The following is a 16985-nucleotide window of genomic DNA, read 5'->3' on the forward strand; positions in this document are numbered from 1 at the left end:
CTGCCATCCAAAATGCATTCTTTCTTCAGTTACTGCTCATCATTATCTGCACTACCAAGTCCATATGTGTCCAAAAATCTCTCTTGAGCTACCATTCTGAATCAGCATAACTTGCTCAGTGTGCTTAGACCCACTGAGAAAGAAAATATGTTTAAAAAAAAATTGTTTCTGCTTGATACTTAAAGAAAATAAAGGCATTATATTCAGTTATAGAACTTCTACTTCATATATCACTTTTTAGGGCAAAATTACTCATTAATTCCAGGAATAATTTTTAATGAATACATTTTTTCTAGATGTTTCTGTGAAGATTTTTAAAGACACATATAGCCTTTAGATGTACTTCTCTGTGAAACATTCATTGCAAAGATGATTTCAATTGAATAATTATGTTATGGTTCCTCTGAGAGCCAATAAGCAAAATCTTATCACAAGAACATTAAATATTGCAGCTGTTTTGGGAAGGGTTCCTCACTCAAAGTGCTGCAAGTCTTGCTAGCCTTATGCAGCTGTTTTGTGAAGGGTTCATCACTCAAAGTGCTGCATGTCTTGCTAGCCTTAATTTTTCTGTCTCCTTGTCCTTGTACTTAGTTGCTGACAAGGCTGCCTACCTGATGGGTCTGAACTCAGCAGACCTGCTCAAGGCCCTCTGCTACCCCCGAGTCAAGGTGGGGAATGAATACGTGACCAAAGGCCAAACTGTGCAGCAGGTAACAACAACCACTTGGTGACTGGGAACCTCTCACTTGAATCCCTTACAATTTGCTCTGGATATTTTATTTCTTCCTCTCCATTCTCCTTTGGCTTAGGTATACAATTCAGTGGGTGCTCTGGCAAAGGCTGTCTATGAGAAGATGTTCCTGTGGATGGTTGTTCGCATCAACGAACAGCTGGACACGAAGCAGCCCAGGCAGTACTTCATTGGTGTCCTGGACATTGCTGGCTTTGAGATCTTTGATGTAAGGATTTCAGGTTTGAGGGCTGCTCTTGAAGGGAAGGATTGTTATATCAGAGGACCTGCAAGTAATATTCCTCTGAAGGTGTAACATGCTAGTCATTTGTGTTTTTATGCAGAAAAAAAGCCAGTCGTTTTCTTTTCTAGCAGAAAACAAAATCCTCAACAGCTCCATCAGTACAAGCACAGAGTCATGCTGTTTGTGCAGAAGCAGCAAATAGAATCTTATAGGTTGTAATATTACAGCTGTTTGAGCTTAATGTTACAGGTTAAATAACCCAAAATATTTCCAATAAATTTATAAAAGAGCTTCTGGAGCAGAGCTAGGAGGTGGATAATATAATGAGTTAAAGATGTTCAAAATGTTTAAAGAACCAAGAAATGAATAGTTATGTGTGTAATCAGAGATATCAAAGGGTTTCAATTTGGAGACAAGAGCATGCACTTATCTTGTTTGCAGAATAAAAAAATGCCAAAGTATTTTATTAATTTTTGGAAATACACTAGAACAATCTGTTCTGGAAAGAATCCCTCATTTTAATTATGTAGGTATTTCTTTCTGGAGCTGCATATAGATTTATAAAGGATGGGGAAGAATGATGAAGAACTGGGCATATTGATGAGGGCTGGTTGTGGTTTTTTCCACTGAGCAGTTCAACAGCCTGGAGCAGCTGTGCATCAACTTCACCAATGAGAAACTGCAACAGTTCTTCAACCACCACATGTTCGTGCTGGAGCAGGAGGAGTACAAGAAGGAGGGGATTGAATGGACATTCATTGACTTTGGCATGGACCTGGCTGCCTGCATTGAGCTCATTGAGAAGGTATGTTTTTGATTCAAGTTGTCTTCCATTTTCAAAGACCCATTGTTTTAAATTTCAATGCTTAGATTCTTGTATTCAGTTTTAATACAAGTGTATTAAATACATCTTGACCTGTGCTATTGCTAATTATGCATTATAGATACTACAAAGTCCACCAAAAATTATAGAAGTAATTCTCACACATTTTCTGTATGGAATGTATCTCCATTTGCTTGGCTAAAGGATATTACCCTCAAAAACACAGGGCAGTTCCTAAAGTAAAATGAAAACATTTTCTTAGAGTTCTGGAATAAAGTTATCTGGAAATGGATAACTGTATGGTTATCCACACTGTTATCTGTAATGGTTCTGTATGGTTCACAGCAAAGCAAGCACAGTGCCTGAGCTCTGAGAGGAAGAAACAGAGATTTCTCCTAGTTCCTTATAATTAAGGGGACTGATTGAAAATTCAAAACCACAAGTTAATATGCAATGGACAAATTTGTGAAGAATACTTTAAAATATATTCTTTCTCCTCATGTACTTTAACATGGCCTTTGGCATAGAAAACATTCCTGTCAAAGTGTAAATCAAGGTGGTGAATCTGTTAAACTCCCATTTTAGAAATAAATTTTCTACATGGCAAAGTTTGTTTTTCAGCTTCCTCTCTTTTACTACATTTCCTTTGAGAACAAGCCATAATCATATATTCTACAGGCATTCTCTCTTACTTACTGAACTATCTTCCAGCCCATGGGCATCTTCTCCATCCTGGAAGAGGAGTGCATGTTCCCCAAGGCAACTGACACCTCTTTCAAGAACAAGCTCTATGACCAGCACCTGGGCAAGTCCAACAACTTCCAGAAGCCCAAGCCTGGCAAAGGCAAGGCTGAGGCCCACTTCTCCCTGGTGCACTATGCTGGCACAGTGGACTACAACATCACTGGGTGGCTGGAGAAGAACAAGGACCCTCTGAATGAAACTGTCATTGGGCTGTACCAGAAATCATCTGTGAAGACCCTGGCTTTACTTTTTGCTTCTTATGGCGGAGCAGAAGCAGGTTATTTTTCTAAATTTTATTTTTCAACATTTGGGATATGTAAAGATACAACAAAAAAGGTTATTTGGTTATATTAAAAACTTTTTTTGGGTTTTTTTTTTATTTTTTATTTTAAGAGGCTAGTGGTGGTGGTGGTGGCAAGAAGGGAGGCAAGAAGAAGGGTTCTTCGTTCCAGACTGTCTCAGCTCTTTTCAGGGTAAAGTATGGATTCAGTTTCTATAAAGTGACATGAACATAATGTCAAAACTGAGCTAAATACACTCAGGTTTGTATTCTGGCATTGGTTTTCAAAAGAAGCAATACTATGTATGAAGTGCATTTCATAGTGATTTTCTGTTCAAATTTAGGATTCAGTCTCCATTTGGCTCTCTGAATTTCTTATAAAAGTACACTCCTATTTTTTGTGAAAAATATTTTGCAGAACCTGTCATGTAATATAAATATAAATATTTATCCCAAAAAGGCTTATGTTAAAATATTTATAGAGTAGTGTTTTACTTCCTCCGAAAAAAGGTGAAGAAGTTTAAGCATTTCTTTAATGAGAACACTTTTCAATAAAAAGTATATAGAAATTTTCATTGAATCTAAATGTTGAATTTGAAAGCTTCTTCTTAGATTTATTATATTAGTTCCTTGGCATCTAGGTACAAAATATGCAAAAGTAAATTTATTTCACCTAAACTACAATGCATGATCCACAGGAGAATCTCAACAAGCTGATGACCAATCTGCGCAGCACGCACCCCCATTTTGTGCGCTGTATCATCCCCAATGAGACTAAAACACCTGGTAAGAACCCCAAGCAGAAAGATCCTTGTTCTGATACATCCATTCCCCTCTGCACTGCAATCTGGGCCATTCATTTGTGCTCTGCATTGCCAGGTGCCATGGAGCATGAGCTGGTGCTGCACCAGCTGCGCTGTAACGGCGTGCTGGAAGGGATCAGGATTTGCAGGAAAGGGTTCCCCAGCAGAGTCCTCTATGCTGACTTCAAACAGAGGTGAGAGCTCTGTGCTTGTCAGCATCATTAAACGCAATATTGGTTCATTCACGGGTCCATTTTGGTTGTGCTCTCTTTTCAAAAACAGTTGATGGGGCTTAGTGGCTACTGTGTGTTGGTTGGAAAACAATAGCCTTATCTTCCTCTGATTCCACAGATACAAGGTGCTTAATGCCAGTGCCATCCCTGAGGGACAGTTCATCGATAGCAAGAAGGCTTCTGAGAAGCTCCTTGGGTCAATCGATGTGGACCACACGCAGTACAAATTTGGACACACCAAGGTACAAACCCCCCATTCACTGCCTGCCTGGGCTTTGCTCCCTCTACCTGACAGTGATGTGCTGCAACATTGCCTCTCTCAAGGTGTTCTTCAAAGCTGGGCTGATAGGGATCCTAGAGGAGATGAGGGATGAGAAGCTGGCACAGCTCATCACCCGCACCCAGGCCAGGTGCAGGGGCTTCCTGATGAGGGTGGAGTACCAGAGAATGGTGGAGCGGAGGTACGCCTTCCTCTTCTTCAGTTACAGAGTCATGTTGCTCATGGGAAAGTGTCGACACTCGTCAGACTGAGAATATTCATTGTACGTTTTAATTATGCCGCAGGGAGTCCATCTTCTGCATCCAGTACAACATTCGTGCATTCATGAATGTCAAACACTGGCCATGGATGAAGCTGTTCTTCAAGATCAAGCCCTTGCTGAAGAGTGCAGAGTCTGAGAAGGAGATGGCCAACATGAAGGAAGAGTTTGAGAAAACCAAGGAGGAGCTTGCAAAGTCTGAAGCAAAGCGGAAGGAGCTTGAAGAGAAAATGGCATCTCTAATGAAGGAGAAAAATGACCTGCAGCTCCAAGTGCAGGCTGTAAGTAACATTTTTCTATACTTTAATAAGTAAATAAGATCTAACTCTTCTTTCCTAATACAGGACTCTGAAATTACATACTAAGCTTTCTAAAATACTTTCAGCCTCATACCATGTAACTAAAGGTAAAATTAAGGACACATTCTTTCTCCACTCAATCTTACTACTGTGAGCTGGAGTTCAAAAAGTATGAGTTTTAGTCTTCATACCTACGTGTGTCTGTGTGACTTCATAAAGCAATATGAGAGACATTCTGTGAGACATAAAGCCTTATTGTAGTCACTGTAGTATTTCTAGTGGAGCAGAGACAGTAGCTTGACTGACCTACTACACTGCCTTAACTCAGTTGTCAACATGAAGAGCTGATTACCATTTCTTATAGCAGATCTCACCTCACCTCCTGTACCTACTACTCCCAGACGACACAGATGCCCATTACAACTTACAACACAAGGACCATCTCCATGTGTCTGTCTCCAATATCTTTTGGCCTCCCAGAACCATAAAAAACATTTTGGCAATACCCTTGAGTTGAAATGTCTGTTTCAATGAATGATGAATCTTATTCTATTGTGCACTGAGACTATTGGCTAAGTATAAAGCTACTAATGGGAATTTAAAATATTTCCTCAGAGGTACAGTTATTTACATTTTTCAACATTTCCACATAAATCTGAATTTAGTACATAATAAGACACAATTACTTTCGAAATGTGAAAAGGAAAATATCAAAAAAAATCTTAGTGTCTTTCTGATATACCCAAAATAAATGGGTATATTAAATAGATTTAAATGAAATGTAGCTAAATGGAGCTGCATTAAAGATGCAAAAGGATCAACAAGAAAACTAACTAAAATGATTTCTAGATTTAGAGTTTGCAATGTAATTGCAGTATGTTTTTTCCCCAAAAGTAATTCCCAAAGTCTTGCCAATTCACATAGGTTCCTTCAGTACTAAATAATATTTTCTGCACTTTCCCGCCAGGAAGCTGATGCTTTGGCAGATGCTGAGGAAAGGTGTGACCAGCTCATCAAAACCAAAATCCAGCTGGAAGCCAAAGTCAAGGAGGTGACTGAAAGGGCTGAGGATGAAGAGGAAATTAATGCTGAGCTGACAGCCAAGAAGAGGAAGCTGGAGGATGAATGTTCAGAGCTGAAGAAAGATATTGATGACCTTGAGCTAACACTGGCCAAGGTGGAGAAGGAAAAACATGCCACCGAAAACAAGGTATGAGGTAGAACCTGTCACTCGCACTCCAGAAAATGGGCTGTGTGCTATTACAGGACTTCTGTCGCTACTTCCTTTATTTACATTTGCTCCCTTCTTCCTAAAGGTGAAAAACCTGACTGAGGAGATGGCAGCCCTGGACGAGACCATTGCCAAGCTGACAAAAGAGAAGAAAGCCCTCCAAGAGGCCCATCAGCAGACCCTGGATGACCTGCAGGCAGAGGAGGACAAAGTCAATACTCTGACCAAAGCCAAGACCAAGCTGGAACAGCAAGTGGATGATGTAAGCACACAGACATAGAGCAGGAACAGGACAGGTATGGAGTCCAGCCTGGCTGGCAGAGCCCTGATGGTCTTGGTGTGTTTAGCTGGAAGGGTCCCTGGAGCAAGAGAAGAAACTGCGCATGGACCTGGAGAGAGCTAAGAGGAAACTGGAAGGAGACCTGAAGCTGGCCCAGGACAGCATCATGGATTTGGAGAATGATAAGCAGCAGCTGGATGAGAAACTGAAGAAGTAAGTGTGGCTCTGGGACTCCTGAGTGCTGGGCTGCAACTCTTGTCTTTTTTCTTTGAGCTCTAACATGGTTCACTTGGCCCAAAGGAAAGACTTTGAAATCAGCCAGATCCAGAGCAAGATCGAGGATGAACAAGCCCTGGGCATGCAACTTCAGAAGAAGATCAAGGAGCTGCAGGCAAGTCTCTGTTCATTCTCCTGCCTTGCTCAGGCTCAGCTCAGGCAGGAGGAGGCACAGGTGTGAAGGGTGCCTGGTGTTCTGCAGGCCCGTATTGAGGAGCTGGAGGAGGAAATTGAGGCAGAGCGAACCTCTCGCGCTAAAGCAGAGAAGCATCGCGCTGACCTGTCGAGGGAGCTGGAGGAGATCAGCGAGCGCCTGGAAGAAGCAGGAGGGGCCACAGCAGCCCAGGTGGAGATGAACAAGAAGCGTGAGGCAGAATTCCAGAAGATGCGCCGTGACCTGGAAGAGGCCACGCTGCAGCACGAAGCCACGGCTGCCGCCCTGCGCAAGAAGCACGCGGACAGCACAGCTGAGCTGGGCGAGCAGATCGACAACCTGCAACGCGTGAAGCAGAAGCTGGAGAAGGAGAAGAGTGAGATGAAGATGGAGATTGATGACTTGGCCAGCAACATGGAGTCTGTCTCCAAAGCCAAGGTATGGCAAAATATGAAAAAAACATGAAAATAAATAATATTGAAGTGTATCCTTTAAAATTATGGCCAGATAACCATCTAACTCTGTATGGAACTTGTTTCTATCCTTCTAACTCCAAAGAACAGTCTATAACTTGCAAGTCTTATCACTTTTTTCTGGTTAGAATCCTGCTGTTCATAATAAGAAGGCAAATAGATAATAATCTTCTTTCACTCTCTGTGATCTCCACAGGCCAACCTGGAGAAGATGTGCCGCACACTGGAAGATCAGCTGAGTGAGATTAAGACCAAGGAGGAAGAGCATCAGCGCATGATTAATGACCTCAATGCTCAAAGAGCTCGTCTGCAGACAGAAGCAGGTTAGAGAGACTCCCATATGTTTTGGCATGACTCCTAAACCAGCTTGTTTGGGTCATAAATGGCAATTAGAATGTCTTCTTATTTGTGTGCTTCCCCAGGTGAATTTTCACGTCAGGTCGATGAGAAAGATGCTCTGATTTCTCAGCTGTCAAGAGGCAAACAGGCTTTCACCCAACAGATTGAAGAACTCAAAAGGCACCTAGAGGAAGAAATTAAGGTTATTCCTAATTTCCTAATTTCTTACCACTGGCCACTGAGAAAACTTGTAGCTTGACACTGCCTACTGGGGACAGACTTGTGCTGCTTAGCACAAACCATCCTGGGGGAAGGCTTTTGTTTCTGCAATAAGTTTGAAAAATGGATTTTGTCCACCCAGCTTACATCTGTCCTTCATTGCAAACACTCCTCCAGCAGTCGTGATGGTAGTGTGAAATTAATTCATTGGAAGAGATTTCCTGGGATATTACCATTCCTTGATGCAACCCCACTCTCTGTCTAGGCCAAGAATGCCCTGGCCCACGCCCTGCAGTCCTCTCGCCACGACTGTGACTTGCTCCGGGAACAATATGAGGAGGAGCAGGAGGCCAAGGGGGAACTGCAGCGAGCCCTGTCCAAGGCCAACAGCGAAGTGGCCCAGTGGAGAACCAAATACGAGACGGACGCGATTCAGCGCACGGAGGAGCTCGAGGAGGCCAAGTATGTGGGGAAGGAGGATGGCAAATGACTGGAGAAAATGGAGGCTGGTCAACAGAAATTGGAATCTCTCAGAGTGGGTTAAGAACAGAATGGGATGAAGGCAAGGATATAGATTTGTAAAAAAAGGATAAAGAAGGAAGGCAGAGAAAAAGTGTAGATAAGAATGGAAAATATAGGCTTTGGGACTGGAAGTACTAAGACAGGTCTAATAGGTGATAGGACACAGAAAAGTATAGATCCTTACATAGCTGTGAAAAGTGCCCAGTTCAAAACCTTTTAAGTGATCAACTGTCCTCTCATGACAGAATAGAACTGATGCCCTTCCAAACTCCAATGTACAACTGTGCTTGTCTCCTCCCAGGAAGAAGCTGGCCCAGCGCCTGCAGGATGCAGAGGAACATGTTGAGGCTGTCAATGCCAAATGTGCCTCCCTGGAAAAGACAAAGCAGAGGCTGCAGAATGAAGTAGAGGATCTGATGATTGATGTGGAGAGATCCAATGCTGCCTGCGCTGCTCTGGATAAGAAGCAGAAGAACTTTGACAAGGTCTTTTGGCCTCCAGCACCAGCACTCCTGGCCAGAGCATGGCCCCGGGATGGCCACAGCCCTACTCACACCCTGTTTCTCTTCAGATCCTGGCAGAATGGAAGCAGAAGTATGAGGAGACACAGGCTGAGCTGGAGGCCTCGCAGAAGGAGTCGCGCTCTCTCAGCACGGAGCTGTTCAAGATGAAGAATGCCTATGAGGAGTCCTTGGACCACCTGGAAACAATGAAGCGGGAGAACAAGAACTTGCAGCGTAAGTCCCTCTGCTCCTCACTGGCCTTTCTCACAAACTTGTCTATCTGCCACTATCTGGGCCTGCAGGGATAATATCTTGCCTGGCACCTTGATGCACCAGAGCCTTTCTCCATTCAGCTCTCTGCCTGACCATGGCGCTTTTCACCCTTTCTTGCAGAGGAGATTTCTGACCTCACGGAGCAGATTGCAGAGGGAGGAAAGGCCATTCATGAGCTGGAGAAAGTCAAGAAGCAGATTGAGCAGGAAAAATCTGAAATCCAGGCTGCTCTCGAGGAAGCTGAGGTACGTGACCCCAACCACTGGCATTTGCAGTAAATAAATGAGGAAATAGTGCTGAAAAGGCCTCAGTTGCCCTCTCTTCTGGCTGGGGAGGGAAGCTGAGATTTCTGAAAATATTTTTGATTTATCAATATTTGTGTCCACTTGTCCAGGCCTCCCTGGAACATGAGGAGGGGAAGATCCTGCGCCTGCAGCTTGAGCTCAACCAAGTGAAGTCTGAGATTGACAGGAAGATAGCAGAGAAAGATGAGGAGATTGACCAGATGAAGAGGAACCACCTCAGAATTGTGGACTCCATGCAGAGCACCCTGGATGCTGAGATCAGGAGCAGGAATGAAGCCCTGAGGCTGAAGAAGAAGATGGAGGGAGACCTGAATGAAATGGAGATCCAGCTGAGCCATGCCAACCGTGTGGCTGCAGAGGCACAGAAGAATCTGAGAAACACCCAGGCTGTGCTCAAGTTATGTTACACTAAGAATGTGCACTTTGGGTTTTACTTTGTCCAGTACTGGCTTTGCTGCTATCATCTAGTTCCTTAATAACTCATCTTAATTGAAGAGCCCAGAAGTGGATGCAATACTCAATGTGAGGCCAGACAAAACAGGAATTCAGCTCCAGCTCTGCTTTGGCTTTCGTAATTCTATCCCCACACATCCTGGCAGCATCTCTGTATTCTTCTGAAGACATTTGGTGTTTATTCTACCACCTATGCATTTCCTTTTTTCACTTGAGTTTGACCTGAAGGTCCTTGCTCAGCCATGCTGATCTCCTGCCTCTCATGCCTGATTGCTTACACATGTGAATTGAGAGCTCCTGCACTCCATAAAAAACATTCTTAACTCTTTTTTTGCTTCTTTATTCTTGAGGGGAGTTTCTCAAGGTGGTTCCATCCAGGAATTCCTTGAAAAACTCAAACCACTCTCCTAAAATTTAGGAACTTGACCATACTCTTCAGCTGTCCCAGATTCTCATGAATCAACCTCCAACTGACTTTTCTAAGATACTGTGCATAGACTGACAATAAGTCCACATAAAAATATATTCCTGTAATTATATATATTATACTACCATAAGAATTATGGGACTGGTTGCAATTGCCATTGTGCAACAGTGCTGTGTCGTCTTATAATTTGTCTCGATTCTTTGCCTTATAATTTTTCTTTATTCTCTACAGGACACCCAGATACACTTGGATGATGCTCTCAGGACACAGGATGACCTGAAGGAGCAGGTGGCCATGGTGGAGCGCAGAGCAAACCTGCTGCAGGCTGAAATTGAGGAGCTCCGGGCAGCCCTGGAGCAGACGGAGCGGTCGAGGAAAGTGGCTGAGCAGGAGCTTCTGGATGCCAGTGAGAGAGTTCAGCTCCTCCACACTCAGGTTAGATTCAAAATCTCATGGGCAATTTTCTTCCTTTAGAGATTTTATTCTGTGTAAATTCCTAAATCAACTCTTGTAATAAAGTACTTTATCTGAACCAGAATTACACTTGTCCAAAGAAATGGATTACGGCAAAATGAATAAGATTGCATTAGCAGTCAGAAGAGCTGCTTCAAATTTCAATAATTCTCTGCTATCTAGCTGTAAATGACCTGACAAGACACATCAGGAAGATGTTGATATTAGATATTTAGTGGATAACTTTACAGTGAAACAGTAAATTTCTTAATTAATTGTTCTCTTTTGCAAATAACTGCACAAAATTTTATTGTTCAACAGAACACCAGCCTGATCAACACCAAGAAGAAGCTGGAAACGGACATTGCCCAGATCCAGGGTGAAATGGAGGATACCATCCAGGAAGCCCGCAATGCTGAGGAGAAGGCCAAGAAGGCCATCACCGATGTGAGTTGGGCGCTCCTGACATTGCTGAGGGTGAATGTACTCTCCCCAAAATATCTCCAGCCCCAAAATGGCTTTGACCTTTTGCTCTGATCAGGCGGCCATGATGGCAGAAGAGCTGAAGAAGGAGCAGGACACCAGTGCCCACCTGGAGAGGATGAAGAAGAACCTGGACCAGACGGTGAAGGACCTGCAGCACCGTCTGGATGAGGCTGAGCAGCTGGCCCTGAAGGGAGGGAAGAAGCAGATCCAGAAGCTGGAGGCCAGGGTGTGTAGAGCTGGGGCTGGGCCTGAGTGAGCGTGTCCTTGGAGAGACATTGCCAGGGAAGCTACAGGGATGGGCTTGTCCTTGCAGGTGCGGGAGCTGGAAGGGGAGGTTGATGCTGAGCAGAAGCGCAGCGCTGAAGCCGTGAAGGGCGTGCGCAAGTACGAGCGGAGGGTGAAGGAACTCACCTACCAGGTAAGGCAGGAGCCCTCCTGCTCTCACAGGCCTTTCCCACTGTGAGTCACATTCTGCACACAGCATCCCCAAGGGGAATTGTTAACCTCACGTGGTGCAGAACCAAGAATTGACTCTCTGTTCTGTTTGTCAAACACTCTAGTCTGAGGAAGACAGGAAGAATATTCTCAGGCTGCAGGATCTGGTGGACAAGCTGCAAACGAAAGTGAAATCCTACAAGAGACAAGCTGAGGAGGCTGTAAGTATTGCTTGGAGAAAGGGCCAAGGCCGCATTCCATTGGGGCAGGACACACATTGAATGAGGCTGAATACCAGGAGAGGGGTATGAAAGAAACTCCCGAGACACAACTGTCCTGGCCTTGCTTTGCTCTTGTGTCATGAGGACTTGGTAAGCTCTGGGCACCCTACAGTCAGGGACATTCATTAAGTGAAGTCCTGCAGCCTGTTTCACACAGGAGGTCAGAGTAAACAAACCCAGGGGCCACACCCACTGACTGACAAGTTCTGCATCTCTGCTAATAAGCAGCAGCAGCAGAAGGCTTCCTAGTCTTCCCAACCCTGTATGTTGCACTGACAATTGGACAGGGAAGTAGTGGGAGGATAAGTACAGAAATGATAAATCAAAGCTATGAAATTGCTCCTCACTTGTGACATAGTCTTGGTGAAGCTTGTCCCGGTAGGGTCCTGATAAGGGGAGGATGCGGTGTTCTAAGTAGTGGTGGGAGGGGGATGGAGATTTGCAGCCCCATTAGGCTGACTTGCAGCAGGAGTGAAAGCCCTGCCCTGTGCTCCTGAGCCCTGATTCCCTCTCCTCTCACAGGAGGAGCTGTCCAATGTTAACCTGTCCAAGTTCCGCAAGATCCAGCACGAGCTGGAGGAAGCCGAGGAGCGGGCTGACATTGCAGAGTCACAGGTCAACAAGCTCCGAGTGAAAAGCCGGGAGTTTCACAGCAAGAAAATAGCAGAAGAAGAGTGAGGATGTCATGAGGCATCAAAGTGACCTGAGGGCTGCACAAAATGTGAACCCTCTGTCCTTCTTCAAGTGTTCACAATCATGTCAATAGGTAGAGATTAAAGTTCATAGATTTTGTCGCATACACAGCAGAATCAGTGATTTTGGTTATTAGTATTCAGTTCTGCAGTTACACAAGTTTGGGGCATTTTCAATTGAAATATTTATCTCTCTTTAAGCCTTGAATAACAGCACAACTTTACTTATACCATCTCCAGTATTTCTCCTCTCTGTCTTATTCCATTACCAAGGAAGGAATAAGACTAATTTAATTTCCATACTGGGAGAGGATCAGGACAAAGGCAGGACAAGCACCTTTTCTGTCCTGACATAGAAAAAATTGGTTTGCCTTTGTGAGTCGTGTTTCTACATTGGTAAAGTAATCATAGGTTCTCATTGATGGTCCCATTATCACTTGGGCAAGTGGTATTTAGAGACAAGTTTCCCCAAGGGAAAACATCTGTAGTCCCAAAAGCATCTGTATGTCTCAGAGTCCTTATGGAGGAGCTTAGGCAAGGAGTGATGTGTTGCCTTAGAACAAGGCAAGTGAAGGCCAGTAACTCTAGAGAGTGGCTTGTTAGTGAGGAAATTTAAAGATCACACAGCCTTGTTAATAACTTCACAAATATGATGCTAACAATCAGTTTCAAAGAAAAACAAATAATATATTATTTGGATAAGAGGATATTGCAGTGTCTTACTTCCTCTGTAGAGGCAGAATAACCAGTATCAATATGTTCCAGTTGTAAAGTAAATGGAACTTAATGAACAGCTTGGTAGAAGGGTGAACAAGAGGATAAACCCCAAGCAGTGTAATATATAGAGCCACCAGAAAAAGTGGGAACAGCTGCGCTACTATACAGTCTTTCCAGTACCGAAATTTACGAGTTTTTATTCTAAGGAATAATTAAGAGTAATGTACAAATACAAAAAGCTAAAATATCTAGTTTTCATCATGCAAGATAAGTCTTCAAGTGGAAACAATACTGAGAACATTACAACTTGAAAGAAATCATAAAATCTAACATTTTACAGAGGTAAAAATACAGACAGTGATGACAAACTGTGTCCTACCTGTCTGACTCTTGCCGCACGGGAGTGGAATGGAGGTACCAACTGTATTTGAGCTGAACAGAGAAGAAACAAGACATCTACACAAGGTGTACTGGTCTAAAGTCTTAAACAAATGACAGGCTGTTTCCTGCAAGGCAAGAAGCAGTACTTAAAATAGGGAACCCCATTTGTGGCGGTACTGTACCCAGGCACATCTCATAGCTGCCAAGGGCAGATTCTACATGCAGATACCATTTTCCATTTTCCCATTGTAAAGGAGACTTGGCTCTATCACATTACAGGAGCATCTGTGGGTCCCTCAAGGTTCCTGGCTAGGTCTACACCTCTTTATTTATGGGGAGTGCTTCAAGGAGCTGTGAAACTGCTGGGGAAGGGAGCTGGAGATGTTGGAAAGGAGGTGATGGGAAAACAGCAGGATTGAAGCCTTTTGCACTGCACCAAAGCAGTCAGTGTGTTTGCAGCACCAAAGTGAGAACTGGGAGGTCCTCCTCCCAAACACACTGAGGTTACACCCATAGACTTTTCCCATATTATAAGTAAATATGGAAGTGGTTTTCTAGGCAGCAGTTAAATATACTTAAGGAAAAGATGACACCCTGTGTTGACTCTTGTGCCACTGTAAGTGATGCTCTTCAGAGACATCATCTCTATGTGTGAAGCTGTGAAAACTTCATCAGTGCCAGTGATATCTGGGCAACAAAGAAGGGAAATGACTCCCCTCCTTTTCCCTTCCCACAATGTGCTCCTAAGAGATAGGTGGTATCCTTTCTTTCCAGACAAATCCTTATGTGCCACACTTTGAAAGAAAGCAGGAGAATTTCTTTGTTCCAAAGAACATCTTTCTTTAAACAAACAAACCATCAAACAATCCCTAAAATGTAATTCAAAAATCAGTGTGTTACAACTGTGGCTCAGTGAAAACATGGAGAACTATTTCCAGCTGAACCTGTACCTTTTTAGACCTGCTGACAGAGTAGTAAATATCACAACAACTTTGGGGACCATATTTCAATGCCAAAACTCCCTGTTCCCTTTGGACAAAATTACAATCACCTTCCAAAATGAACAAGCTGCTCTGACTGTGGAAGAATCAGGATGCATTTGAAGCACCTGAAACTGTTTGGGCTCCTCTTTCACCTGTAAGAAATTATGGCCTGAGGATTTGTTACCAATGCTCAGCTGATGAAAGGTAACATTACAGGTTCCTTAAGAGACAACACCTGGGGCCAGAATTCCAACTGCACAGGTGGGAGAGGGAGAGAAATCACACACTTTGCACTGTGCTGGGCTGGCCTTGCCACTGGCCATCCTGGAGAACAGGGCTGGAGACTTGTTGGAATCAGAGTGGAATATTAAAGGGATGAGTAAGGAAAACCAATTTCTCCTCACTTTGGATTGGCTGCCTTGGCTGGAGGACAGGAGTAGTTTTGCATCCACACACTATTTCTGGAGTCAGGCTGCTTGTGGTCTGAAATGTGCTGATGCACAGGTAACTGATCTTGGAAAAAAACATGGGCCCATAACTTGCCTAAAGAAACAACTCTCAGAGGAGGTTTAAAATAGATGCAGCTGATGAGCTCCACTAGAGCTGCTGCCCCATGTGGACTATAGAGTTCTCTGACCTTCAACAGCTTGGGCATGGACAACTGTGTCTCCTGGGCACGAAAGCATCAGCACTTCAAGAGTCACTAAGACATTATATGTGAGTCATACCTCATCATCCTTTCTTTTTCTTTTCTCAGTACAAGCTGGCCTTTTTTTCTTTCTAATACTGAACTTTGAACACTGATTTCTGTCATTTCTGCTTCACTTTCCAACATCTCTGACATTTCCAGGCATTAATCTTCTTCCCATTGGCTTACCAATCTTTTCACCCTGCTCATCTTCTATGTAACTGAAGCTCCAGTGTGTGGTGAAAAAAGTATCCTCTACGTCACTCTGATATTATTTAGAACACTGCTCAGAAGTCAGCCTCTCATGTTTGCTGTACTGGTACAAGGAGAATGATTAGCTAACTCTGATGCACTTTCAAGAACTGTTTATCCTGACATTCCAGGTCACAGTTTTTACCTTCCTCTGCTCAGTGAAATGACACCTTCCTCTTAACTGCAGATAATCTGCCACTGCAGCTTTTCAGGAAGCCACTTGGAATCCACACTGAAAAAGGATGGCATCACCTTTACAAACATGTGACTCACAACAGTCCATACCAGGAAAAGTAACCCTTTGATTTCCATGAACTGAAGCAAGATCACAAGCATAGCAACCACTAAGACTAGAGGAACAGAACTTGAAGAGAGAAAAGCCACCAATTCGTACAAATTAACAAACAGAAATAAGCAGCCTCGCTCCCCTCTCCCCCCCAACAAAAATCTGCACCTTTCCCCCCAATTTCACCAGCAGCATTTTCCAGGGGCTTATGCTCTACTTCCATGGATTTCAGCTCTCATCTCTTGTAGCCCATGCAGTGAACATCCTGAACTGCTTTTCATCCCAAAGGATGCATTAAAGTCTGTCATTATAAAAATTAGCAAGTTTCTTCTAGGTCAGTTCATGTTTCTTACTATTTTTTAAATTCCTGCACCAGCATAGATTAGGGATGCCTAATAGATCTCCAAACCATGTTTCTTTGCTGGGCAACTCATCACACCAGCCACAGTATGACACACAAACAGCCTGCAAGAAATACACTTTAGTCTGATCTGATTCTTACTGGTTTTTATATACAAAGTATGTCCTTACCATAGCAATGGTCCAGTACTCAGCTACGTCTTAGCAGAAGGGTAGGGATGAGAAGTTTTGCTCCAGCAGATCAGAGCATCAGCATTTGTTTTCAGCATGTGCTGATGCTTCTGGGAGCTCTCGTTTTACACAGAGGCAGCAGAAATGCTGCTGCAGCAGAGTGTGAATATTGCCTGCCAGACAGTTAATCAGGGTCCACAGGGTGCACTGATGCCTCCAGCATGCCTTGTTCATATGACAGCATGGCTGAATACAGCAATAGCAAGCTGCAGATCCCATGGGGATATTTTATTTTTGAATAAAATATCTGGTGTATCAGATAACTTAAAGTAGTATAAACCTGAAATGGAAATAGCAGTAGGTTTGTCTGTGAGGTTTTTGGAAAGCTCAGGAAAAAAATTGAGAAACCAGTGAATTTCTGGGAAAAAAAAATCCATCAAGGGCCATGAGGCTCCTGCAGGTCCTTCTCCCAATGTGGGCGCTGTGGGGAGCAAGGTGGAGGGAACATTTTTCATCTTCCTTCAGGACACATCCACACTAAACACCTTAATCCTTCTACCACACAAGACATCAGCCCCTCACTTACGCATGGATGGTTCTCCCTCTGGCAAGGCAAAGCATCTGCTCGCCATCAAAACAGAAGATTACTG

At 43.6% G+C, this 16985-nt stretch overlaps 1 protein-coding gene across 1 annotated transcript in view; it reads left to right on the plus strand.

The window, feature by feature from the left end:
* LOC137485072 (myosin-1B-like) overlaps positions 1-12602 on the plus strand; it is a 32820-nt gene extending 20218 nt beyond the window's left edge. The window contains exons 15-42 of the mRNA XM_068209315.1: positions 592-710; positions 810-959; positions 1609-1779; positions 2509-2818; positions 2935-3014; positions 3520-3607; positions 3701-3818; positions 3976-4099; positions 4182-4318; positions 4422-4677; positions 5663-5905; positions 6012-6188; positions 6274-6419; positions 6507-6597; positions 6685-7074; positions 7306-7432; positions 7532-7650; positions 7933-8129; positions 8491-8674; positions 8761-8926; positions 9086-9210; positions 9360-9686; positions 10382-10585; positions 10925-11050; positions 11145-11315; positions 11403-11507; positions 11650-11745; positions 12328-12602. Of these exons, the coding sequence (XP_068065416.1) occupies positions 592-710; positions 810-959; positions 1609-1779; positions 2509-2818; positions 2935-3014; positions 3520-3607; positions 3701-3818; positions 3976-4099; positions 4182-4318; positions 4422-4677; positions 5663-5905; positions 6012-6188; positions 6274-6419; positions 6507-6597; positions 6685-7074; positions 7306-7432; positions 7532-7650; positions 7933-8129; positions 8491-8674; positions 8761-8926; positions 9086-9210; positions 9360-9686; positions 10382-10585; positions 10925-11050; positions 11145-11315; positions 11403-11507; positions 11650-11745; positions 12328-12483 (4703 nt within the window). The 3' untranslated portion in view covers positions 12484-12602. The remainder of the gene's footprint in view (positions 1-591; positions 711-809; positions 960-1608; positions 1780-2508; positions 2819-2934; positions 3015-3519; positions 3608-3700; positions 3819-3975; positions 4100-4181; positions 4319-4421; positions 4678-5662; positions 5906-6011; positions 6189-6273; positions 6420-6506; positions 6598-6684; positions 7075-7305; positions 7433-7531; positions 7651-7932; positions 8130-8490; positions 8675-8760; positions 8927-9085; positions 9211-9359; positions 9687-10381; positions 10586-10924; positions 11051-11144; positions 11316-11402; positions 11508-11649; positions 11746-12327) is intronic.
* Positions 12603-16985: the final 4383 nt, after the last annotated feature.

Source organism: Anomalospiza imberbis, chromosome 19, assembly GCF_031753505.1.
Source record: "Anomalospiza imberbis isolate Cuckoo-Finch-1a 21T00152 chromosome 19, ASM3175350v1, whole genome shotgun sequence".
NCBI classification, from domain to species: Eukaryota; Metazoa; Chordata; class Aves; order Passeriformes; family Viduidae; genus Anomalospiza; species Anomalospiza imberbis.